At 37.9% G+C, this 26,050-nt stretch overlaps 1 protein-coding gene across 2 annotated transcripts in view; it reads left to right on the top strand.

Moving 5' to 3' along the window:
• Positions 1 to 26,050, top strand: part of GABRA3 (gamma-aminobutyric acid type A receptor subunit alpha3) — a 323,443-nt gene that overhangs the window by 96,277 nt on the left and 201,116 nt on the right. For both annotated transcript variants that reach the window (XM_053892022.1, XM_019438245.2), the window contains exon 2: positions 5,238 to 5,403. In XM_053892022.1, coding sequence (XP_053747997.1) covers positions 5,264 to 5,403 — 140 coding nt within the window. In that variant the 5' untranslated portion in view covers positions 5,238 to 5,263. The remainder of the gene's footprint in view (positions 1 to 5,237; positions 5,404 to 26,050) is intronic.

Raw genomic sequence — 26,050 nt, 5'->3', positions numbered from 1 at the left:
GGCTGAAGTGGAGTGAGAGAAAAGGGTAGTAGAGGATAAGGTTAGCCAGCTATTTGGAGATTAGATCATGTAGGTCTTTGTAGATCATAACATGGCTTTTGATCTGGGAAGAAATTGGAGGATTTTGAACAGAAGAGAGATGTGATCTGACCTAACACTATTAAAGTTCAGTCTGTTATATGTATACAGAAAAGACTGTAAGAGGAGCAAGGACAGAGTCAACAAGCCCAGTTAAGAGGCTTTTACAATGATATAATGAGCCAGAGTCATAGCAGCAGAGGTGACAACCAGTGGTTTTATTCTGGATATGTTTCTTTTTAAGTAGAATGCCAATGAGATTTTCTGATGGATTGGATGTGGAGTATGACACAAGAGGAGTCAAGATGACATCAGAGTTTTTACTCTGGGCAAATGGAAGGGTAGAATTACCATTACCTGAAATGGCAAAGACTATAGGGGGACTTTGTGTGTGGAGGCAAATGAATATCTGAACCTCAGATTTTAACATGTTAGGCTTAAGATAATTCTCAGTAATCTTAGTACAGATGTGGATTGCAGAGATATCTGATATAGAGATATTAATTTATAAGTCATCACCTTATAGATAGTATTTCCCTCTGATTTGTTACTTGTACTCTTCTTTAGCTCTTGAGCAGACTCAATTGGTTCAGTAACCGTTTGCTATTTTGGCTGTACAATCACGTATTATGGTGCCTTAAGCATGTGTCAAAATTGTGTGTTCATGTACCACAGACAACCCATTCTAACACCAAGATTATCTTAGCCTTGATAAGGATTGTCCCTCCTATTTCATAGTCAGTCTGCTCCTATTACAGGCATCTGCTATTAAGCCCATGGTTATCTGGATATGCTCATTGGTTGTAAGTTCATAGGTCATTGGTGTTTATCCATGTGCTGTACTTATATAAGCATACATCAGGGTTGTGTACTTTTGCAATGTGGCCTGGCTTCTTTACACTAACTTTAAAAGTAGTATTAGGTTTACACTCTGTTCATGCAGCATAGTGGTTTAAATAGCCATGTTATTATGTGATGTTTCCTTGCTATAATTTTCACTTTATTCACTATGGTTGTGTGTGCTATATTTCTTTGTTCATATGCTATAAATAGCTATTTATTCACTATTGATCATGATAAGTAAGAATATCAGTTCTTCATTGTGGCCACTTGCATCTGTGTCTTAGCCCTTTAGTGAAAAAAAAATTGAGCATGTCTGTTTACTTTTGCACCATAGCCTTCTGTTCTGCACCATGCAGTCCACTTGGCTAGCATGGCCATCTACTCCTAAGCCATGTCACTTAATTCCTGATCATGGTTGCTATGATACACACATTGTGTATGCACACATCATGGTTAAGAACTGTTATACAAAATACCTCTTCACACACATCATGGTTGTCTAAGTATACTTTAGTTGTCTCCAGCTAAATGCTCTAGCTGAAGGATCTTTAAGTGTTACAGTTTTTAGTTTATGCACTATGGTCACTTGAAAATTCACCAAGCTTGTCATAAGAATTTTAAGGGTCTGATGTCCTACAGTCCTTGTTTGTGTTTGTTTGATGGTCATCTGAGCATGTGTCATGGATGTATGTTCATTTAATGTTAATATCTGCTAATGTGCCACATTTTTCTATATACATACAAGGGCTGGGGCTGGTTTTGTACATATTTGATAACTTTCTAAGGCTACCTGTTCCAGTAGCATTTTTTTAATTAAAATTAATTGTGGTAAAAAAACACATAAAAAATCTTAACCATTTTTATTTTTTATTTTTATTTAATTTTTTAATGTTTATTTTTGAGAGACAGAGAGAGAGAGAGCCTGAGTGAGGAAGGGCAGAGAGAGAAAGAGAGGGAGACACAGAATTAGAAGCAGTCTCCAGGCTCTGAGCTGTCAGCACAGAGCCCGACACTGGACTCAAACTCATGAACCATGAGATCATTACCTGAGCTGAAGTCGGACACTTAACCAACTGAGCCACCCAGGTGCCGCAAATCTTAACCACTTTTAAATGTACAGTTTATTAGTGTTAACTATATTCACATTGTTGTGAAATAGTCCAGTGGCATGCTTTTGATCATGTATAATGTCTTAAGGAATTGTTTATGAAGGCCCTGTTCTCTTGTTCAGTGATTATTAGGCTCATGTGCTATGGTTTTCTGACACATACTATGGTCAAGTGGTTTTATGCACAAATGTATTCACATGAATTATAATAATGATGTTTATTAACAAAACGTTATGGTAGTTGGAGGACACATATTATGTCTAATCTCTTCTATAGGTGATGGCTATCTTCTCATAGTTATGTGAACATGTACCTTAGTCCGAGTTGATATAAAATTGTCTTTTATGCATCATATGATATATCATAGTTTTATGCTTCTAAATCATGGACATTTGCTTCTGCATCACTGGCATCTATTCTTAGTGTGAGAACTAAAAATAAATGCTTGTCTACCATAATCATAACCCATAGTATATAGTAGGATAGTGTAGTTGAAACACACACACTGAGTCTCCTTGCTCATGCAGCATGGTTGTCTTGTCATATACTCAGGATTATTGCTCATGTACTTATGTTTTCTGAGCATCCATCATAGTTCTGTCACATATTCCATGGATTATTTTTGCAATTTGGCCTTCATATACGATACCAAGTCTCTTTGTTCCTGTACAGCAATTGTTAATTTTGCATCATGATTATTTGAGCATTAACATTTATCATGTAATCATACAACATTAGATTATGCTAAAGAACTATAGATGTTCAAGCATATATCATACTGTTCATACTATAGATGTTTCTCAGGCCCCAGAATCATCTGTTCATGCACCATAATTTCTTACTTATATGCTATGGTTTTCTGAATTGTATGGTTTCTGTTCATTTCTGTAAAATGACCATCAACTCTTGTACAGTTAATAAATCATGAATGTCACAGCCCATATACTAAATTGAACATAAAAAATTGCTGTTTTTGTAAAGCAAACATCATCAAATATTGGCAATTTTTTATGACACAATCTAATGTTATGACTATTTCTATCTGTAATGTGGACATTTCTTCATGTCAGAAGTTCATCTTTTCCATATCATAGTTTTCTATGCCTGTACCAGATTCTGTTGAGGGAGACCCATAGTTGGTGTATTAAATTAAGAATATGCAGGGGTGCCTGGGTGTTCAGTTGGTTAAGTATCATGACTCAGGTCATGATCTCGTGAGTCATGAGTTCGAGCCCCACGTCGGGCTATGTGCTGACAGCTCGGAGTCTGGAGACTGCTTCGGATACTGTGTCTCCATCCCTTGCTGCCCCTCCCCCACTCATGTTCTGTCTCTCTCTGTCTCTGTCTCAAGGTAAATAAACACAAAAAAATTTTTAAAAATAAAAAAATAAAAAGAATATGTGGATTATGACCTGATAAACGAAGAGGCATGAACCACCCACACAAGGTCAACAGGTAGCTCCCTCAGCATACAAGCTTCTATTTTGCAAAAGTGAAAACCCTGGGGTTGTTTTGATTTGCAGGTGCAGTTTTAATACGTTCACACAAAAGAAATAAAGTCACAAGATTCATTTACTTACAAATCCCAGAACAGGGAAGTAGAATGAGCTGGGGGAATGTCAGTCCTCCATCCTAGGTCACAAGCTAGCAGGAGATAAAAAGCAAGGTCACAAGTACTTGTTACTTATGAGGTGGTTGGGATGGAGATCACTAACTTTTTGTGGGCTCAATTCTAAGTGGTTATTTGAAAAGATGCTGTGGGAAAAGCAAAGCAAGAACTTCTGGTAGAAATCCTAAGCTTGGGTCCTTATCTAAATATCCAGACTTGGGGTGCCTAGATGGCTCAGTCAGTTAAGCGTCTGACTCTTGATTTTGGATCAGGTCATGATCTCATGGTTTGTGAGATTGATCCTGTGTCAGGCTCCAGGCTGACAGCATGGAGCGTACTTGGGATTTTCTCTCTCTGTCCATCCCCCTGCCCCCACTCTCAAAATAAATGAATAAATTTAAATGTCCAGATTCTGGGTATGAGCAGGGTTGCCGTAGTATAAAATGCCTAGGCAGCAACTCAAAATAGATGTTTTCTCATCACAAAGATTCAAGAAGACAATTGAGTATAGAACCTAATGTCTGTTTTTTGGAGGGTGGGATAAATTTAAAAAGACTTGTTCTTTATCTTCTTATCAACCACAATAGCTCTCCACTAAGTATCTGTTTTACATATTAGTCCCTTGCATAAACTTTCCTTGGAAAAATAGTTTTATATCCTTCTATTCTCACTGGAAGTGAAACCACTGATAGGACTTAAAAAGAGTATGGTATTGGATCAGAATTAGGTATCATTCAAGTGGTCGGTGTCTTAGACTCAAGCCATAAGGTTCATAGATGGCAAGAAAGTGCCACTTTATACTGTTTTCAAACCCCATGTCTTAGGTAAACACCCACCAGTCCAGAGTTCATAAAATAGCCTTGCACATAGGCAACTCTAAATAACATAATTCTATCATCACTATAATTTTCTTACCATTTTAAGGGTCTTCTGTACCAAGAGGACATGCTTAGATTTCTTCTTTATGTTGTGGCTTCTATATGGGGCTGACTTTGCTCTCAAATATCTCTTTATGGGGAAACATTACATTTCTATTCAAGAGCCATGGTGTTTCATCATTCAGCATTTTCTCAACCTGATTCAGAGGAAACAGTTCATCTACTCCAAGCCCTTTGATACTTTGGAAAGTTGCTTAATTTTATCAAATGAGAATCACTCTCAAAAATGCTATAAAGAGAGTTCAGGTCTTAAAATTCTAATATCACCTACAATGTTACACAGTTAACTATGGCAAAGGCATTGGAGGAAAATGAAGACATGGAGGATTATTTTAAACTCTTGAATTATGAAAAAGTAACTGCAGCTGAGAGAAGACAGGGAAAGAGATGGAACTAACCTATGACTCCAAATTACTGATTTAGAGCTCTTTACTTTTTCTTGAATGGACTTTGGAATATTCAAGAAAGCAGTATGTTGGGAATAAATTTTGGTGGCATTGATGAACTGGGGAAAGGGAATTGTCTCAGTAATCATTTAGTAACTGGATACTAGGGAAGTTAAATGGCTCTAATAGAGTTGAATAAAATATTTTTTCCCATTTTTCTTTTTTGTCTTCTACTCCTTCTCGTTCCTCTTTTCCCTGAACATGAATCTCACAGGTCTCTCCAAGTTGGTGCCTAAGAAGATGATAGTTACACAAATGAGTCACTTCTACACAAGCAGCCTTGGGCTTCTTTTCCTGATTAATACTTTTCCTGGAACAACTGGCCAAGGGGAATCAAGACGACAAGAACCTGGGGACTTTGTGAAGCAGGATATTGGCGGGTAAGAATGTTTAACTCCTAGAACAAAAGAAAACTGTGATAAATTCTTGCCTTAGACCAAAACTTTTGATTTTTTTCTCAGATGAATTTAGGTACTCCTGTTCCTGATGCTAAGACATTACATTGTATTTTTAAAAACATCTTCAGCTCAGACTCTCAAGGTAGAAATAGATCTCAAAGGTCTTTTTGAGCAACTCTCTAGCCCATGTTTAAATTCCCTCTGTAACATCTTAAGAGCAGTTCTCTACAACCATTTGCATTCAGTTGTCTCTTTTCTCTGTTAGATCTTGTCCTTTTTTATTGCTCTGTCCCATTGGCTAATGTCCCATTAGCATTTAAATGTGATCAAGAACCTCCCATGTTAAGTTTTAAAATCCTCCCTCCAAATAGTGCCTTAAATCCTTTCTCCTCTTTCCAGTTGTACTTCTTGAAGAAGCAGTTTTATTTACCCTTTACATACTCACCTCTCATCCATTCTTCCACTGCTGCACTCTGACTTCCAACCCCATGACTCTAATGCAATATCTGCAACCAAGGTGGCCAATGTTGGCTCTGTTACTAAAATGAACATTTGTCTGTTCTTATATTATTCAACATTTTAACTTTTTTTAGTATCATGTAGCAACATTCAAACTTGTTGATTCTTCCCTCCCTCTTTAACTCCCTTTTCTTGTGAAATAACACACACACACACACACACGCATGCATAAAATATAAATAAGTGGTTTAAGAATAATTCCTTCTTTTACTTCAGAGACACCACAATTTCCGTTTCTTAGATTAAGTTCTCTAGAATCAGGGCCTGAGACAAGGATTCAAAAGCATATAATTTATAGAGAGTGTGCTCAGAGAAACTTGTAAGGGAGCAAGGAAAGCAAGGTCAGGAAGGGGAAAAAGTAAAGGAAAGATGTGATTTCATTTGAAGTATAGCCTCCATTTGACCCATGGGGATGAATGGCACTACAGATTTGGCCTACATTCAGGCAAGGGGCCTGGACTTCTGTAGACACTTCTTAATCAGCCATTGCCCGTGGGCTGCCTGGAGAAAGGCATAACCTCCCCAGTATTTTCAGGTGAGGTGATTTCCTTCAGCCAATGTTAATACTTGAAGTAGCAGAGGGACAGTTTCACTGGTCCAGTAAAAGAGGGCTGGACATAGTACCAACAGTACATAATACACCTATTTTTTTTCATACTTTTATGGCTATGCTTTCTATTGTATTTTCCACAATATTACACAGCTGTATTAAAAGCTTTTGTGATATAAAGATCTTTTGTAGTCTTTTTGGTAATCTTCTTTTCCTTTGTTCATCACTAATGTGTTGATGTTTTTCTTTATTTTGTTTTGGGTGTTCTTACCATACAGACTCTGAGTGATTTAATCTATCTCCATGACATAACCTTCTACATATGCCTATGACTCTTATCTTAATTATCATTCCTAATTTTTCTTGAATGTCAGACCTCTATATTTATTTATTGTACATGTCCACTTGGCTGTTCCATAAACTCCTTGAACTAAATATGTCCAAAGTAGTCCCATCATCTCCATCTCTCTCCCCCACTCTTAACAATAACAAAACAACAAACAAACAAACAAACAAACATGATATGCTCCTCTTCCAGTTTCCTTATTTTAGTCAATAACACTACTATGCACCCCATTGCTCAAGCCAGAAACTTGGAATCATCTTTGCCACTTTTCTACCCTTCACTTTCTAGATTGAATTATTCATCAAGATATGTAATTTCTACCTCCCACATCTTTGGATTCATCTACTTTCCTCTAACTTTTCTGCTGCCACCCAAGTTTAGCCCAATATTGTCTTCCATTTGGACTACTGTAAGAGTCTGTAGTTGGTCTGGGTCACCTGGGTGGCTCAGTCAGTTAAGCATCCGACTTTGGCTCAGGTCATGATCTCACTATTCGTGAGTTCAAGCCCCGTATCCGGCTCTGTGCTGACAGCTCAGAGCCTGGAGCCGGCTTCAGATTCTGTATCTCCTCTTCTCTCTGCCCCTCCCCTGCTCATGCTCTGTCTCTCTCTGTCTCTCAATAATAAGTAAACATTTAAAAAAAAATTAAAAAGAGTCTCTAGTTGGTCCTACTTCCTAACGTCTTGCTCCCACCCAAACTAACCTCTACTCTGTAGCCAATATTTTTTCTACAATGCATGTTGAGTCATAGCTACTCTGTTTAAAGTCATTTAATTGCTTCCTATTGTCCCTAGACTAATGTCCAAATTCCTTTACATGATTTTATAAGGCCCATTGTAACCCAGCCTCCTCCCATCTTGGCAGTCTTATTTCTTAGTCACCAAACTGTGTTCCTCAGCTGTATTAAACTTCTTTTGATTTTAAAACTCCATTTCATTCAGAGAATATTATTATTAGAAATGATCCTCTTAGCCTTGAAATATTTAAGTATTACACAAGATCTCTTATTATTTGGTGGTATCTTTTGTGTTGTTGTTTTATACTTGGCTACTGTCCCATATTCTTGGAAGTATGTTCCTAATTATTTTTGCAGAGTTGATTATCTTAATACACTGAGTCTTTCCATCTATTAGCATTTTCAACAGTAATTCCTGGGGCTGAGGGCTACAGAACTAGACAAATATGTCCTTAGAAACTTGGCCAATGAAGCTCTTTTTGTTTTTCACTCCAGACTGGAAATATAGACTAATTCTGTTTTATTAACTCCTCATGAATCTGATTTCATTGGGCCATGAGAGATGGAAGTTCTAAATACATGAACTTTATTTTTTTTCAAGTGTTAAAGTCTTTTAAATTTTAACTCTGAGAATAAAGTTCTTAAAAGTTCTTTTAAAAATGTATTGCATTGTTTCTTATAATCTTAAATACAAATTTTGAAAGAAAATAGTCTCTTGGTGACTTTATGATCATCATAAAGAGCATTCATTATGTTAATTCTATGTTTCTATTTTTCTTTTTGTGTCTTGATGCTCAGTGTGAATTGCAGCCTCTCCTGTTTACACTGTTTTTTTTTTTTTACATCCTATTGATTCTTAGAAAACCAGATAGCCAAAACTTTTAGTAATTATATTACAGAGGAGGCCAAGAAATCTTCCTTGAAAAAGCTAAGAGAAATGATTGGATTTAATACAAGGGCATTAAAATATTTTTTGTGGGGGTTTCTTTCTTCCAAGTCCAGGACAACTGATGTTTTGGAGGGATGAAACTAGTAAAACCTTGGCTCTAAATATTAAGGTCGGCACTGCATTTGTATTTGCTATAAATTAAGAAACCAATACAACTTTAAAATATGCGGTATACACTGGTAGTTCTGATACTTACAAAAGCTGCTTCTTTTTGTCTGCTGGTTTTCAAAACTTCTTAATGATGTTTTTTGTGTGTTGAAAAAAAATCCATTTGCTGTATTATTTTATCCACTTCTTTTTTACTTCAAGTTTTTATTTAAATTCCAGTTAGTTAACATATAGTGTAATATTAATTTCAAGAGTAGAATTTACTGATTTATCACTTACATACAACACCCAGTACTCAACACAGAAAGTGCCCTCCTTAATACCCATCACATATTTAACCAGTCTCCCTGCCCTCCTCCCCTCCAGGAACCCTCAGTTTGTTCTCTATAGTTAACAGTCTTTTTTATGGTTTGCCTCTCTGTTTTGTTCCTCTATGTTTATCAGTTTTGTTTCTTAAATTCCACCACCTATGAGTGAAATCATATAGTATTTGTCTTTCTCTGACTTATTTTCCTTAGCATAATACACTCTAGCTCTATCTACATCCTTGCAAATGACAAGATTTCATTCTTTTTTATGGCTGAGTATATACATATATATATATATATATATATATATATATATATATATATACACACACACACACACACACACTCCCAACATACTCTCTCTCTCTCTCTCTCTCTCTCACACACACACACACATAAATAAAACATTAAAAAAATAAACATTAATTTTTTTTTAATAAAAGAAGAACTAGCTCTTAGTTTCATTGATCTTTTCTATTGTTTTTCTGGTCTCTACTTTGTTTTTACTCTGATCTTTGTTATTTCCTTTCTTCTGCCAACTTTGGGCATAGTATGTTATATTTTTAATTCCTTGAAGTTGTTTATTTGAGATCTTTCTTATTTCTTAATCTAGCCCTTTATCACTATAAATTTTTCTCTTAGAACTGCTTTTGCAGCATCTCCTATATTTTGATATGTAGTGCTTCCATTTTTGTTTGGTTCAATATATATTTATTTCATGTTTGATTTCTTCTATGTTGTTCAGAAACATATTTTATCTCCACATATTTGCAAATTTTTCAGGTTTCTTCCTGTTATTGATTTCTAGTTTCATGCTGTTGTGGTAGAAAGATAGTTGATATAATTTAAATATTCTTAAATTTTAAGACATTTTCTGACCTGTGATCTATCCTGGAGAATATTTTATGTAAACTTAGAAGAATATGTATTCTGCTGCTGCTGGATGGAGTATTCTGTACCTATTTTAGGTACATTTGGTTGAAGGTGTCATTCAAATCCATTTTTTCCTTATAAACATTGGGGTACAAGTGCCCCTATGCATCAGCACTCCTGTATCCCTTGGGTAAATTCCTAGCAGTGCTATTGCTGGGTCATAGGGTAGATCTATTTTTAATTTTTTGAGGAACCTCCATACTGTTTTTCAGAACGGCTGCCCCAGTTTGCAATATTTATAGCAGCACTTTCAACAATAGCCAAATTATCGAAAGAGCCTAAATGTCCATCAAGTGATGAATGGATAAGGAAGTTGTGGTTTATATATACAATGGAATACTACTTGGCAATGAGAAAGAATGAAATATGGCCTTTTTTTAGCAATGTGTATGGAACTGGAGAGTGTTATGCTAAGTGAAATAAGTCATACAGAGAAAGACAGATACCATATGTTTTCACTCTTATGTAGATCCTGAGAAACTTAACAGAAGACCATGGGGGAGGGGAAGGGAAAAAAAGTTAGAGAGGGAAGGAGGCAAACCATAAGAGACTCTTAAAGACAGAGAATAAACTGAGGGTTTATGGGGGGTGGGAGGGAGGGGAAAGTGTGTGATGGGCATTGAGGAGGGCACCTGTTAGAATGAGCACTGGGTATTGAAACCAGTATGACAATAAATTTCATATTAAAAAAACAAATCCATTATTTCCTTACTAATTTTCATCTGAATGATGTAGCCATTGTTGAAAGTGAGGTATTGTAGTGCCCTATTATTGTTTTTCTATATATTTTTTCCTTCAGATCTGTTAATAATTTTTTAATATATTTAGGTGCTACAATATTGAGTGAATAGGTGTTTATTCTGATCAATTGACCTTTTTATCATTTTATAAGGACCTTCTTTGTCTATTGTGACAGTTTTAGACTTAAAGTATATTTTTATTTATCTAAGTGTAACTTAGATATAGCTACCCTCTTTCTGTTTCTATTGGCTTGTAATATGTTTTTCCATCCCTTCACTTTCAGCCTGTGAGTACTCTTAATGCCTAAATGAGTCTCTTGTAAGCAGCATATAGATGAGTATTGTTTTTTTTTTTATCCAGTCTTTTTGTGTCCAACTTAATCAATTTCCATTTAAAGTAATTATTGATAGATAAGAGCTTACTATAATCACTTTGTGAATTGCTTTCTGATTGTTTTGTTGTTCCTGTTTCTTTCTTCCCATCTTGCTATCTTTTGTTGTGAGTTGATAAATTTTTGTAGTGGTTGGCTTTGATTCTTTTCTCTTTATCATTTCTGTGTCTATTATAGGTTTTTGCTCTGTTACCATAAAGCTTTCATGACATATCTTATAGTTATAATAATCTATTTCAAGCAGATAACAGCTTAACTTCAGTTGCATAAAAAACTTTTATATATTTACTTGCCCCCCTGACAGTTTATGTTGATATTCCCATTTGAATATTTTTATATTTTGTATCTATTAATGTAATATTGTAGCTATAGCTATTTTTGAATACTTTTATCTCTTAACCTATATTCTAGATTTCAAAGTGACTTATACCCCAATCAGTATTTTGAATTTGACTATATTTGTACCTTTTCCAGTGAGTTTTATACTTTTGTATGTTTTCATATTAGTAATGAGCACATTTTTATTTCATCTTGAAGAACTTCCTTTAGCATTTCTTGTAGGGCAGGTCTAGTGGTTATGAATTCCCTCAGCTTTTGTTTGTATGGGAAACTTTATCTCTCCTTTATATCTAAATGACAGCTTTGCTGGGTAAAGTACTCTTGGTTGACAGGTTTTTTTTCTTTGAGTATTTTGAAGATATCATTCCACTTTCTTATGACTAATAAGGTTTCTGCTGAGAAATCTGCTTATATAGTCTTATCAGAGTTTACTTGTATGTGATTTTTTTTTTATTTTGCCGCTTTCAAGATTCTCTCTTTGTCTTAATTTTTGAGAGTTTGATTATAATGTGTCTCAGTGAAGATCTCTTTAAGTTGAATTCTCTTTGAAGATCTTTGAGTTTCCTGTACCTGCATAACCATATCTCTCCCCAGATTTGAGAAGTTTTCAGCCATTATTTCTTTAAATAAAGTTTCTGTCCCCTTCTTCCTCTCTTCCTCCATAATGAAATATTGTTTCTTTTGATTATGTCCCACAGTTCTTGTGGGCTTTCTTCACTCTTTTTCATTCTAATTTATTTATTCTCCTCTGACTGAATAATTTGAAAAGATCTGTTCTCAAGCTCAAAGATTCCTTTGCCTGATCAAACCTACTGTTGAAACTATCTATTGCATTTTCAATTTCATTAATTGTATTATTCATCTCCAGAATTTGTTTGGTTCTTTTGATGATTTCTAGTTCTTTGTTGAATTTCTCACTTTGTTCATGTATTGTTTTCCTGAATTCATTAATTTGTCTATCTGTGCTCTCCTGAATTTCACTGAACGTCCTTAAAAATCATTATTTTGAATTCTTTTTCAGTTAACTCACAGATCTCCATTTCTTTGGGTTCAGTTACTGTAGTATTATTTTATTCCTTTGGTGGTGTCATATTTCATTGCTTTGTCATGTCTTTGATGGATTTGCATTGATGTCTGCCCATTTGAGCATGCTGTTACCTCTTACAGTCTTTTAAAAGTGGCTTCAGTAGTAAATGACTTTCACCTAGAGGTGGCTCTAAGGGTGTCAGCTGGGTGTGATCCAGCATCTTTGGTTCCTGAGAAAGCACAGTGGTAAAGTCTCTGTCCTATTCCTTTGGCTGAGGTTGCCATTGGCCAGACTTTAGGGATTTTCTATGGTTAAGGCTTCAGAGGTCCTGCAGGTAGTAGTACCAGGTAGGGCTATCTATATATTCAGAGGCTAAGGCTGCTAGGGTCTTCCTGTTCTCCCCTTTCCATTTTGTTGCCCATGGGAGGACGTTCTAGCCAAGTAGATCCTTTCCAGTGCCTGGATGGATGTCCTGACACTCCTAGCCAAGAAGATCCTTCCCAGTGCCTGGATGGATGTCCTGACACTCAGAGCCCTTGGAGAATTATTGGAACCAATGTTGTAGAATCAGGTTCATGTGAAACTACCACAGAATCTTTGTCTTGGGGCATAGGCACATTTGCTGTAGCTATGGTACTGGTGTCTAGGGTGTGGGCCTATGTAGATCTATCATGGAACCAGTACCTAGGTCTCAAGGGCTCACTGCTATAATTCCAGCTGGTGGGAGAGAATGCAGCACTGGCATTCAAGCCCCGAGATGACAAGGTGCAGTTGTGGCTTGGGTCCAGGGATAAGATGCTGTGGTAGCACAGCCTGGAGATGGTGAGTCAAAGTTTCAACTATGTCCTCCAAGGGCAGTCACAGGACGGCAGCAACACAACTCATGGTAGTCTATGAAAGGCATATGTTGGGATTTAGGGAGCTGGGCACAGCAGTGGCAGCACAGCCCTGGCAATTCCAGTTCAGAGCCATGTGACCTAGGATCCAAGGGATGAAGCTCAGGGCAATGAGCTTGGCTCCAGCTATGATGGGTCAGAGACCCAACTTGAAACCTTAGAGGTAGGATTCAGGTCAGCAGTAGCACCCTGGCAATGATGGTTCAGAGTATTCACCTGGGGACTTTCAGGTGGAGCTCAGTGTAGAAGCAGCCTGGTCCCAGCAATGGGTCAGAGCTACAACCTACCATTGGGCTGGGGAAAATGGGGCTCAGGATAGTAGCAGCATACCTGGCAATGATGGGGCATGGCCTGGAACCCAGGGGGCAGAGTTCAGGGAAGTGACAGCCCATCTCAGCAATGACAGTTTAGAGTCTTGACCTGAGATAGGGGTTGGCCAGGACAGTAATAGCACTCTTTGCAATAACAACCCAGAGCCAGGACATGGAACCTGGTGAGTGGGGATAAGGAAGTCAGCAGCAGGGCCCAAATAATGGCTGTCAAAGCACAACTTGTGACCTGGGCGGGGTGGGGGGGACTCAGGGTATTGGAGGCTGTCCTGGTAATGGTGAGACAAATGGTGACCTGGGGACAGGGGTTGGTAAGAGCAGTGACAGCTCCAGTTTCATGTATGATCAGGTACTCTGATGCCAGATCTCTGAGAATAGGGCATAGCAGCAACTGGGCCCCCTGAAGGTAAGTCTTACCTCGGAAACAACTCCAGCCTGGGGGAGTAGATGAAGACAGGGGCATTCCATGCTCTGTAAGCTGAGATCAGCATCAGTGAAGACTGTGGGAGATGTCTATAGCAAAAGCTGCAAATATTCACAATGGTGAGGCTTCCTAGAGTTCTCCTGCTCTCCTCCCTGTGTGGTGAACTCCTTATGAGGGCATTCTTCCAGGCGTTGAGCAGATCCTGACTAGGGGATGGGATGATACAGGTAACATTCTTCCTGTACTTTTCTGTGTGGCCATCCTCAATTTTTGAGCTCCTTGGATTTTTGCTGGTTATTTTTTATCTAGAGTTTTCCCTGCACTATTTTCTTCAGTTTATAGTTGTTTATGGTTCTTGTTAGTTTTCTTCTTTTGTTGGGGTGAGTTGAGTTTTGGGATTTCATAGCCCTCCATCTTGCTGATGTCATTTTCTGCACAGTAATTTTAATTTTTTTAAGTTTATTTATTTATTTTTGAGAGAGAGATGGTGAGAGAGAGGGGCATAGAGAGAGGGAGCGAGAGAGAGAGAAAATCTAAAGCAAGCTCTGCCCTGGCTGAAAATCATGAACTATGAGATCATGACCTGAGCCAAGATCAAGAGTCAGGTTTTTAAATGACTGAACTACCCAGGTGCCCCAAATTTGTTTTATTTTTAAATATGTTTTCCCTTAGGAGAAATACAGTATTAGGGAAAATGCCATCCTTTTAATGAAGTAAATTTCTTTTCTCTTTGGGTTGTTATATGAACTGTATCAGCAGCTCCACATCTGTGCTTCTCCTGCTTCCCCCTAAAATAAGGATACCTAGGTCCTCAGTGTAGTTAAACTAATGCTATTACTACCAACATTCTGGACTTAATCCCAAAATGGTCAGTGATCTTAATTTTGTCCAAGAGTATAAATGTGCCTGTATTTCTTTTTTTATGTTAATATATCTATTGAGATATATTTCCTTGAACATAAATTATTTTTAAAATACTAAGAAGGTTTGTTATACTATTTTAAATTGAAATATAGTTCTCATACAATGTTATATTAGTTTCAGGTGTACAACATAATGATTTTTCAGTTCTATACACTAAGCTATGCTCACCAGGATAAGTACAGTTATCATTTGTCACCATATAAAGTTATTACAACATTATCGACTGTATTCCCTATGCTGTACTTTTCATCCCCATGACTTATTCATCTTACAACTGCAAGTATGTACCTCTTAATCTCCTTCACCCATTTTGTCCATCTCCAAACCCCTACCCCCTTGGCAATCACCAGTTTACTCTCTATATTTATGGTTCTGTTTCTGTTTCTGTTTTTTTTTTGTTTGTTCACTTGTGTTTCATTAGATTTCATATATATAAGTGAAATCATATGATATTTGTATTTCTCTGACTTATTTCACTTAGGCCCATGCTCACTTCAGCTCCAGACATCTTGCTAGGGTTCCCCTTGTATGGAATGCCCTGATATCCCTCAGCTTACTTTCATTTCAGCTTCAGCTGTTTTTCCAGAATGCCATCTGTGTGGCATGCCCCCCTCTGGTCCTGCCCATCTCAGTTCCAGAGGCCCTAAAAGGGTGTCTCCAGAACAGTGCCCTGGGATCCCCAGCCCACACCATCTAGAGCACCAGTCAGCCAGCCAAATCCATAAGGCACATGGAATTTATAAAGGGGACATACCTACATAAGGAAATTCCTTCAAATTTAGGAGAAGTAGCTCTTCGATTTGTGAACGCAAACACAGAAGGTAAAGCAAAATGAGGAGTCGGAGGAATATGCTCCAACTTAAAGAACAAGACAAAACTTCAGAAAAAGAAATAAATAAAAAGTGCCCATCTTTATTTTGTTTATGTTGAACGGCACTTTATATAAAAATTTTTATTTTATTATTTTTTTTGAATTCATGGATTTAGAAACTTTTTTTAAAATATAATTTATTGTCAAATCGGTTTCTATACAACACCCAGTGCTCATCCCAAGTGCCCTCCTCAATGCCCATCGCCCACTTTCCCCACTCCTCCACCCCCATCAACACTCAGTTTGTTCTCAGTATCCAAGAGTCTCTTATGGTATGCCTCCTTCCCTCTCTGTAACTTTTTTCCCCCCTTCTCCTCCCCCATGGTCTTCTGTTAAGTTTCTCAAGATCCACATATGAGTGAAAACATATGGTATCTGTCTTTCTCTGCCTGACTTATTTCACTTAGCATAATACTCTCCAGTTCCATCCACATTGCTACAAATGGCCATATTTCATTCTTTCTCATTGTCAAGTAGTATTCCATTGTATATATAAACCATGTCTTCTTTATCCATTCATCAGTTGATGGACATTTGGGCTCTTTCCATAATTTGGCTATTTTTGAAAGTGCTGCTATAAACATTGGGGTACAAGTGCCCCTATGCATCAGTACTCCTGTATCCCTTGGGTAGATTCCTAGCAGTGCTATTGCTGGGTCATAGGGTAGTTATATTTTTAACTTTTTGAAGAACCTCCACATTGTTTTCCAGAGTGGCTGCACCAGTTTGTATTCCCACCAACAGTGCAAGAGGGTTCCCGTTACTCCACATCCTCGCCAGCATCTATAGTCTCCTGATTTGTTCATTTTAGCCACTGACCAGCATGAGATAGTATCTCCATGTGGTTTTGATTAGTATTTCCCTGATGATGAGTGACATTGAGCATTGTTTCATGTGTCTGTTGGCCATCTGGATGTCTTCTTTGGAAAAGTGTCTATTCATGTCTTCTGCCCATGTCTTCACTGGATTATTTGTTTTCAGGTATGGAGTTTGGTGAGTTCTTTATAGATTTTGGATACTAGCATTTTATCCAATATGTCATTTGCAAATATCTCTTCTCATTCTGTTGGTTGCCTTTTAGTTTTGTTGATTGTTTCCTTTGCAGTGCAGAAGATTTTTATCTTCATGAGGTCCCAATAGTTCATTTTTGCTTTTAATTCCCTTGCCTTTGGAGATGTGTCAAGTAAGAAATTGCCACAGCTGAGGTCAAAGAGGTTGTTGCCTGCTTTCTCCTCTAGGGTTTTGATCATTTCAGTCTCACATCCAGGTCCTTCATCCATTTTGAGTTTATTTTTGTGAATGGCGTAAGAAAGTGGTCTAGTTTCATTCTTCTGCATGTTGCTGTCCACTTCTCCCAGCACCATCTGTTAAAGAGACTGTCTTTTTTCCATTGGATGCTCTTTCCTGCTTTGTCAAAAATTAGTTGGCCATAGTTTTGTGGGTCCAACTTCTGGGTTCTCTATTCTATTCCATTGGTCCATGTGTCTGTTTTTGTGCCAATACCATACTGTCTTGATGATTACATCTTTGTAGTAGAGGACAAAGTCAGGGATTGTGATGCTTCCCTCTTTGGTTTTCTTCTTCAAGATTACTTTGGCTATTCAGGGTCTTTTGTGGTTCCATACAAATTTTAGGATTGCTTGTTATAGATTTGAGAAGAATGCTGGTACAATTTTGATTGGGATTGCATTGAATGTGTAGATTGCTTTGGGTAGTATTGACATTTTAACAATGTTTATTCTTCCAATCCATGAGCATGGAATGTTTTCCCATTTTTTTGTGTGTCTTCAATTTCCTTCATAAGTTTTCTATAGTTTTCAGCATACAGATTTTTACTCCTTTGGTTAGGTTCATTCCTACGTATTTATGGTTCTTGGTGCAATTGTGAATGGGATCCGTTTCTTTATTCCTCTTTCTGTTGCTCCATTATTGGTGTATGAAAATGCAACTGATATCTGTACATTGATTTTGTACCCTGCAAGTTTCCTGAATTATGTGTCAGTTGTAGCAGACATGGTGGAGTCTTTTGGGTTTTCCATGTAGAGTATCATGTCATCTGTGAAAGTGAATGTTTGACTTCATCTTTGCCAATTTTAATGCCCTTGATTTCATTTTGTTGTCTGATTCCTGATGCTAGGACTTCCAAAATTTTGTTAAACAACAGTGGTGAGTGTGGACATCCCTGTCATGGTCCTGATCTCAGGAGGAAAGCTCTCAGTTTTTCCCCATTGAGGATGCTTTAGCTGTGGGCTTTTCATAAATGGATTTTATGATGTTTAAGTATGTTCCTTCTATCTGGACTTTCTTGAGGGTTTTTATTAAGAAAGTGTACTGTATTTTATCAAATGCTTTTTTTGCATCTATTGACAGGATCACGTGGTTCTTTTCTTTTATAAATGTGATGTATCACATTGATTGATTTGCGAATGTTGAACCAGCCCTGCATCCCGGAATGAATCCCACTTGATCATGGTGAATAATTCTTTTTATATGCTGTTTAATTTGATTTGCTAGTATCTTGTTGAGAAGTTTTGCATCCATATTCATCAGGGATATTGGCGTATAGTTCTCTTTTTTTGCTGGGTCTCTGTCTGGTTTGGGAATCAAAGTAATGCTGGTTCATAGAATGAGTCTGGAAGTTTTCCTTCCCTTTCTATTTTTTGGAACAGCTTGAGAAGGATAGGCATTATCTGTGCTTTAACTGTCTGGTAGAATTCCCCAGGGAAGCCATATGGTCCTGGATGCTTATTTGTTGGGAGATTTTTGATAACTGATTCAACTTCTTTGCTGGTTATGGGTCTGTTCAAGTTTTCTTTTTCTTCCCGTTTGGGTTTTGGAAGTGTATGGGTACTTAGGAATTTGTCCATTTCTTCCAGATTGCCCAACTTGTTGGCATATAATTTTTGATAGTATTCCCTGATAATTGCTTGTATTTCTGAGGGATTGGTTATAATAATTCCATTTTCATTCATGATTTTACCTATTTGGGTCCTCTCCCTTTTCTTTTTGAGAAGCCTAGCTAGAGGTTTATCAATTTTATTTATTTTTTCAAAGAACCAACACTGGCTTCATTGATCTTCTCTACAGTTTTTTTAGATTCTATGTTGTTTATTTCTGCTCTGATCTTTATTATTTCTCTTCTGCTGGGTTTGGGGTGTCTTTGCTGTTCTGCTTCTATTTCCTTTAGGTGTGCTGTTAGATTTTGTATTTGGGATTTTTCTTGTTTCTTGAGATAGGCCTGGATTGCAATGTATTTTCCTCTTAGGAATGCCTTTGCTGCATCCCAAAGTGTTTGGATTCTTGTATTTTCATTTTCATTTGTTTCATGTATTTTTAAATTTCTTCTCTAATTGCCTGGTTGACCCATCATTCTTTAGTAGGATTCTCTTTAACCTCCATGCATTTGGAGGATTACCAGACTTTTTCCTGTGATTGATTTCAAGTTTCATAGCATTGTGATCTTAAAGTATGCATGGTATGTTCTCAATTCTTTTATATTTATTGAGGGCTGTTTTGTGACCCAGTATGTGATCTATCTTCGAGAATATTCCATGTGCACTTGAGAAGAAAGTATATTTTGCTGCTTTGGGATGTAGAGTTCTAAATATATCTGTCAAGTTACGTGGTCCAATGTATCATTCAGGGCCATTGTTTCTTCACTGATTCTCTGTCTAAATGATCTGTACATTGTTGTAAGTGGAGCATTAAAATTCCCTGCAATTACCACATTCTTATCAATAAGATTGCTTATGTTTGTGATTATTTTTTTTTATGTATTTCGGTGCTCCCAAATTCAGTGAATAGACATTTATAATTGTTTGCTCTTCCTAATGGATAGACCCTCAATTATTATATAATGTCCTTCTTCATCTCTTGTCGCAGCCTTTAATTTAAAGTCTGGTTTACCTTATATATGTATGGCTACTCCAGCTTTCTTTTGACTTCCAGTAGCATGATAGATGGTTGTCCATTCCCTCACTTTCAATCTGAAGGTGTTCTCAGGTCTAAAGTGAGTCTCCTGTAGACAGCAAATATATGGGTCTTGTTTCTTTTTTTAATGCATTTTGATACCCTATGTCTTTTGGTTGAAGCATTTAGTCCATTTTCATTCAGTTTTATTGTTTAAAGATATAGGTTTAGAGTCATTTTGTTATCTGTAGGGTTCATGCTTGTTATGATGTCTCTGGTACTTTGTGATACTTGCAACATGTCACTTACAGAGACTCCCTTAGGATCTCTTGTAGGGCTGGTTTAGTGGTGATTAATTCCTTCAGTGTTTGTTGATTTGGGAAAACCTCTATTTCTTCTTCTATTCTGAATGACAGTCTTGCTGAATAAAGGAGTCTTGGCTGCTTTATTGAAGCATAATCATATTGAAGATTTCCTGCCATTCCTTTCTGACCTGCCAGGTTTCAGTAGATAGGTCTGCTACCACCCTTATGTGTCTACCTTTGTATGTTACAGTCCATTTATGCCTAGCTTCTTTCAGAATGTTATCTTTCCTTGTATTTTGCCAGTTTCACTATGATATGTTGTGCAGAAGATCTATTTAAGTTACATCTGAAGGGAGTTCTCTGTGCCTCTTGGAGTTCAATGCCTGTTTCCTTCCCCAGATTGGGAAAGTTCTCAGCTATGATTTGTTCAAGTACAACTTCAGCCATTTTCTCTCTCTCTTCTTCTGGAATTCCTATGATATGCATATTGTTCTGCTTTTGAATCACTTAGTTCTCTAATTCTCTCCTCATAATACTGGATTTTTTCATCTCTCTGTTTCTCAGCTTCCTCTTTTTCCATAATTTTATCTTCTAATTCACCTATTCTCCCCTCTGCTTCTTCAATCCGTGCTGTGGCTACCTCCATTTTATTTTGCACCTCATTTATAACATTGCTTAATTCATCATGACTATTTTTTAGTCCCTTGATCTCTGTAGCAATATATTCTCTTCTGTCTTCTATGCTTTTTGAAGCCCAGTGATTAATTTTATGATCAGTATTCTAATTTCTTGTTTAGTTAAGTTGCTTATATTTGTTTTGATCAATTCTTTAGCTGTTACCTATTCCTGGAATTTCTTTTGAGGGAATTCTTCCTTTTCATCATTTGGCTAATTTCCTGTTCCTTATGAGTTTTAAAATCTTGTTATGTGCTCTGCACCTGCGAGCACTGCTGTATTAAAGAGGAAGTGTTTTGTTGGTTTTTTTTGAGAATGTTACTTGCTCTTTGTTTTTGTGACTTTGGTTATTTTATTTCCCTACTCGTAGTGATGTTTTGGACCCTCCACCATGTGTGCTTTGATTTGTTCCTTGAAGTAGCCCTGGAAAGGAAAACAAACAGACAACCAGGAAACAAAAACATGCAAACACACAAACAAATAAAAAAAAAACAAGCAAACAAACAAAAACAAAAAACGAAAAACAATCCAAAAACAAAAAACCAGAAACAACAGCTATAAGTAAAGAACAGGGTGGAGGTGGTGCTGAGGCAAGAGCACTCACAAAGAGAGAAATGACAGTGGCGGGGGTGGGGGGAGAGAAAAAAATAAGCATTGACCAGGCAAAGAGACTAAAAGGCTTAATCCAGAGAGAGAGAAAGGAAAATAGGGAAGGAGGCAGGGAAAAAGAAAAGAAGATAAAGTTACCCAGACAGAGAAACTTTATGGCTTGATTATTCCAGAGAGAGAGAAAGGAATGTAAAGAAGGAGGTGTAGAACATGTACCAAGAGAATGGATTAAATATCTGTTTAAACAAAGCAATCACCAGAGTAACCAGCCTAGAGGAGGGAAGAGATAAGGAGAAGAAATGGGGGGGGGGGGATATATCTATATATCAAGAATTGTCCTAGAATTAATCCAGGAAGTAAAGCAGCTCTGATCTGGAGGAGGGGTTCCTCTGGTTTCACAGCGACTATCCCACTCCAGCAGATACGCAGTTACCTAGCATGAAGGGGTGTGGTTTGTTGTAGGCTGGTCCTGCCTCCACTGTGGGCCAATGGACCAATCCCTGAGGCTCTGTTTTGGTGGGGAGAAAAATGGCAACCCCCCTCATCCTCTTCTCCATAACCCAGTGTCCCAAATCACTCCTTTGCAGCCATCCTCACTGTACCCTGGATGCACCGAGGAGGCTATCTGTCTCACTCTGCCGACTCCCTTGCCCCAGGGCTTGGTTGGGATTTAAACTCCCTCTCCGTGCACCTTGGTACTGGGGAAGCACTTCCCAATATGTGGTCCTGGCTGGTTTTGTCCTGTTCTGCAGCACTGCAGGGGAGGGGACCAGTTTCGCCTGCTGTGGACTGTGCCCCTGATCTACTACTGAACCCAGAGGTGTCTCCCCTCCTCCCCAGGTGAACAAACAGGGCAGCTGGCCCCAGTCCCAAGATGGGATCTGCAGTTATAGATCCTCTAGCCTGCAGTTAGAGATGGGATGGCTCTCTGTCCCGGTTAGAGGTATTTTCTCTCGTCTAGACACACTCCTACACTTCCCCAGCCACTCTTTCTCTTCCCTTTGTCTCTCCACAGAAGGGGATCCCTCCCCTCCGTGCCTATATGGCCCTATTTATCTCTCCCAGTTCACAATAACCCACCTATGGCCCCTCAGGTTGTTCTGGTTTCTCCCTGGTAGACTCAGTCTCTTTTCCTCTATTTTTTGTTATTTTTTCCAGTATCATTAGCATACAGTGTTATATTAGTTTCAGGTGTACAATATAGTAATTTAGCAATTTTGTACACTACTCAGTGCTCATCATAAGTGTACCCTTTGATCCCTATCACCTATTTCACCCATCCCCCACCCACCTCCCCCGTGGTAACAATTAGTTTTCTATAGTTAAGAATCTGTTTCTTGGTTTGTCTCTCTCTTTTTCCTTTGTTCATTTGTTTCTTAAATTCTACATATGTGTGAAATCATACGGTATTTGTCTTTCTCTAACTGGCTTATTTTGCTTAGCATAATAATATGTAGCTCCATCCATGTTGTTGGAAGTGGCAAGATTTTATTCCCTTTTATGCACACACACCTGTACATATGTACATACATACCACTTCTTTTTTAAAAAAATTAATGTTTATTCATTTTTGAGAGACAGAAACAGAGCATAAGTGGGGGAGGGGCAGAGAGAGAGAGGGAACACAGATTCTGAAGCAGGCTCCAGGCTCTAACCTGTCAGCGTGGAGACTGACTCAGGGCTCGAATCCATGAACTGTGAGATCATGACCTGAGCGTAAGTTGGTCGCTTAACCTACTGAGCCACCTAGGTGCCCCTTTTTAAAAAAAATAAAAAAGAAAAATTATTATTTTTTTTCAGTATATGAAAATTATTGTCAAATTGGTTTCCATACAACACCCAGTGCTTATCCCAAAAGGTGCCCTCCTCAATACCCATCACCCACCCTCCCTTCCCTCCCACCTGCCCTCAACCCTCAGTTTGTTCTCAGTTTTTAAGAGTCGCTTATGCTTTGGCTCTCTGCCACTCTAACCTTTTTTTTTCCCTTCCCCTCCCCCATGGGTTTCTGTTAAGTTTCTCAGGATCCACATAAGAGTGAAACCATATGGTATCTCTCTTTCTCTGTATGGCTTATTTCACTTAGCATCACAGTCTCCAGTTCCATCCACGTTGCTACAAAGGGCCATATTTTATTCTTTCTCATTGCCATGTAGTACTCCATTGTGTATATAAACCACAATTTCTTTATCCATTCATCAGTTGATGGACATTTAGGCTCTTTCCATAATTTGGCTATTGTTGAGAGTGCTGCTACAAACATTGGGGTACAAGTGCCCCTATGCATCAGTACTCCTGTATCCCTTGGGTAAATTCCTAGCAGTGCTACTTCTGGGTCATAGGGTAGGTCTATTTTTAATTTTCTGAGGGACCTCCGCACTGTTTTCCAGAGTGGCTGCACCAATTTGCATTCCCACCAACAGTGCAAGAGGGTTCCCGTTTCTCCACATCCTCTCCAGCATCTATAGTCTCCTGATTTGTTCACTTTGGCCACTCTGACTGGCGTGAGGTGATATCTGAGTGTGGTTTGGATTGGAGGAGCAATGTTGAGCATCTTTTCATGTGCCTTTTGGCCATCCGGATGTCTTCTTTAGAGAAGTGTCTATTCATGTTTTCTGCCCATTTCTTCACTGGGTTATTTGTTTTTCGGGTGTGGAGTTTGGTGAGCTCTTTATAGATTTTGGATACAAGCCCTTTGTCTGATATGTCATTTGCAAATATCTTTTCCCATTCCGTTGGTTGCCTTTTACTTTTGTTGGTTGTTTCCTTTGCTGTGCAGAAGCTTTTTATCTTCATAAGGTACCAGTAATTCACTTTTATTTTAATTCCCTTGCCTTTGGGGATGTGTGGAGTAAGAGATTGCTACGGCTGAGGTCAGAGAGGTCTTTTCCTGCTTTCTCCTCTAGGGTTTTGATGGTTTCCTATCTCACATTCAGGTCCTTTATCCATTTTGAGTTTATTTTTGTGAATGGTGTGAGAAAGTGGTCTAGTTTCAACCTTCTGCATGTTGCTGTCCAGTTCTCCCAGCACCATTTGTTAAAGAGACTGTCTTTTTTCCATTGGGTGTTCTTTCCTGCTGTGTCAAAGATGAGTTGGCCATACGTTTGTGGGTCTAGTTCTGGGGTTTCTATTCTATTCCATTGGTCTATGTGTCTGTTTTTGTGCCAATACCATGCTGTCTTGATGATGACAGCTTTGTAGTAGAGGCTAAAGTCTGGGATTGTGATGCCTCCTGCTTTGGTCTTCTTCTTCAAAATTACTTTGGCTATTCAGGGCCTTTTGTGGTTCCATATGAATTTTAGGATTGCTTGTTCTAGTTTCGAGAAGAATGCTGGTGCAATTTTGATTGGGATTGCATTGAATGTGTAGATAGCTTTGGGTAGTATTGACATTTTGACAATATTTATTCTTCCAATCCATGAGCAAGGAATGTCTTTCCATTTCTTTATATCTTCTTCAATTACCTTCATAAGCTTTCTATAGTTTTCAGCATACAAATCTTGTACATCTTTGGTTAGATTTATTCCTAGGTATTGTATGCTTCTTGGTGCAGTTGTGAATGGGATCAGTTTATTTGTCTTTCTGTTGCTTCATTGTTAGTGTATAAGAATGCAACTGATTTCTGTACATTGATTTTGTATCCTGCAACTTTGCTGAATTCATGTATCAGTTCTAGCAAACTTTTGGTGGAGTCTATCGAGTTTTCCATGTATAGTATCATGTCATCTGCAAAAAGCGAAAGCTTGACTTCATCTTTGCCAATTTTGATGCCTTTGATTTCCTTTTGTTGTCTGATTGCTGATGCTAGAACTTCCAACAGTATGGTAAACAACAGCGGTGAGAGTGGGCATCCCTGTCGTGTTCCTGATCTCAAGGAAAAAGCTCTCAGTTTTTCCCCATTGAGGATGATGTTAGCTGTGGGCTTTTCATAAATGGCTTTTATGATGTTTAAGTATGTTCCTTCTATCCCGACTTTCTCTAGGGTTTTTATTAAGAAAGGATGCTGAATTTTGTCAAAGGCCTTTTCTGCATCGATTGACAGGATCATATGGTTCTTCTCTTTTCTTTCATTAATGTGATGTATCCCGTTGATTGATTTGCGAACGTTGAACAAGCCCTGCATCCCAGGAATGAATCCCACTTGATCATGGTGAATAATTCTTTTTATATGCTGTTGAATTCGATTTGCTAGTATCTTATTGAGAATTTTTGCATCCATATTCATCAGGGATATTGGCCTGTAGTTCTCTTGTTTTACTGGGTCTCTGTCTGGTTTAGGAATCAAAGTAATACTGGCTTCAAAGAATGAGTCTGGAAGTTTTCCTTCCCTTTCTATTTCTTGGAATAGCTTGAGAAGGATAGGTATTATCTCTGCTTTAAATGTCTGGTAGAACTCCCCTGGGAAGCCATCTGGTCCTGGACTCTTATTTGTTGGGAGATTTTTGATAACCGATTCAATTTCTTCGCTGGTTATGGGTCTGTTCAAGCTTTCTCTTTCCTCCTGATTGAGTTTTGGAAGAGTGTGGGTGTTTAGGAATTTGTCCATTTCTTCCAGGTTGTCCAGTTTGTTGGCATATAATTTTTCATAGTATTCCCTGATAATTGTTTGTATCTCTGAGGGATTAGTTGTCATAATCCCATTTTCATTCATGATTTTATCTATTTGGGTCATCTCCCTTTTCTTTTTGGGAAGCCTGGCTAGAGATTTATCAATTTTGCTTATTTAAAAAAAAAAAAAAAACT

The sequence above is a fragment of the Panthera pardus genome, unplaced genomic scaffold (assembly GCF_024362965.1).
Source record: "Panthera pardus isolate Hobbes unplaced genomic scaffold, ASM2436296v1 HiC_scaffold_27, whole genome shotgun sequence".
In the NCBI taxonomy this organism is placed as follows: Eukaryota; Metazoa; Chordata; class Mammalia; order Carnivora; family Felidae; genus Panthera; species Panthera pardus.
The sequence above is the reverse complement of the archived record's forward strand: the minus strand, read 5'-3'. Positions and strand labels throughout refer to the sequence as shown.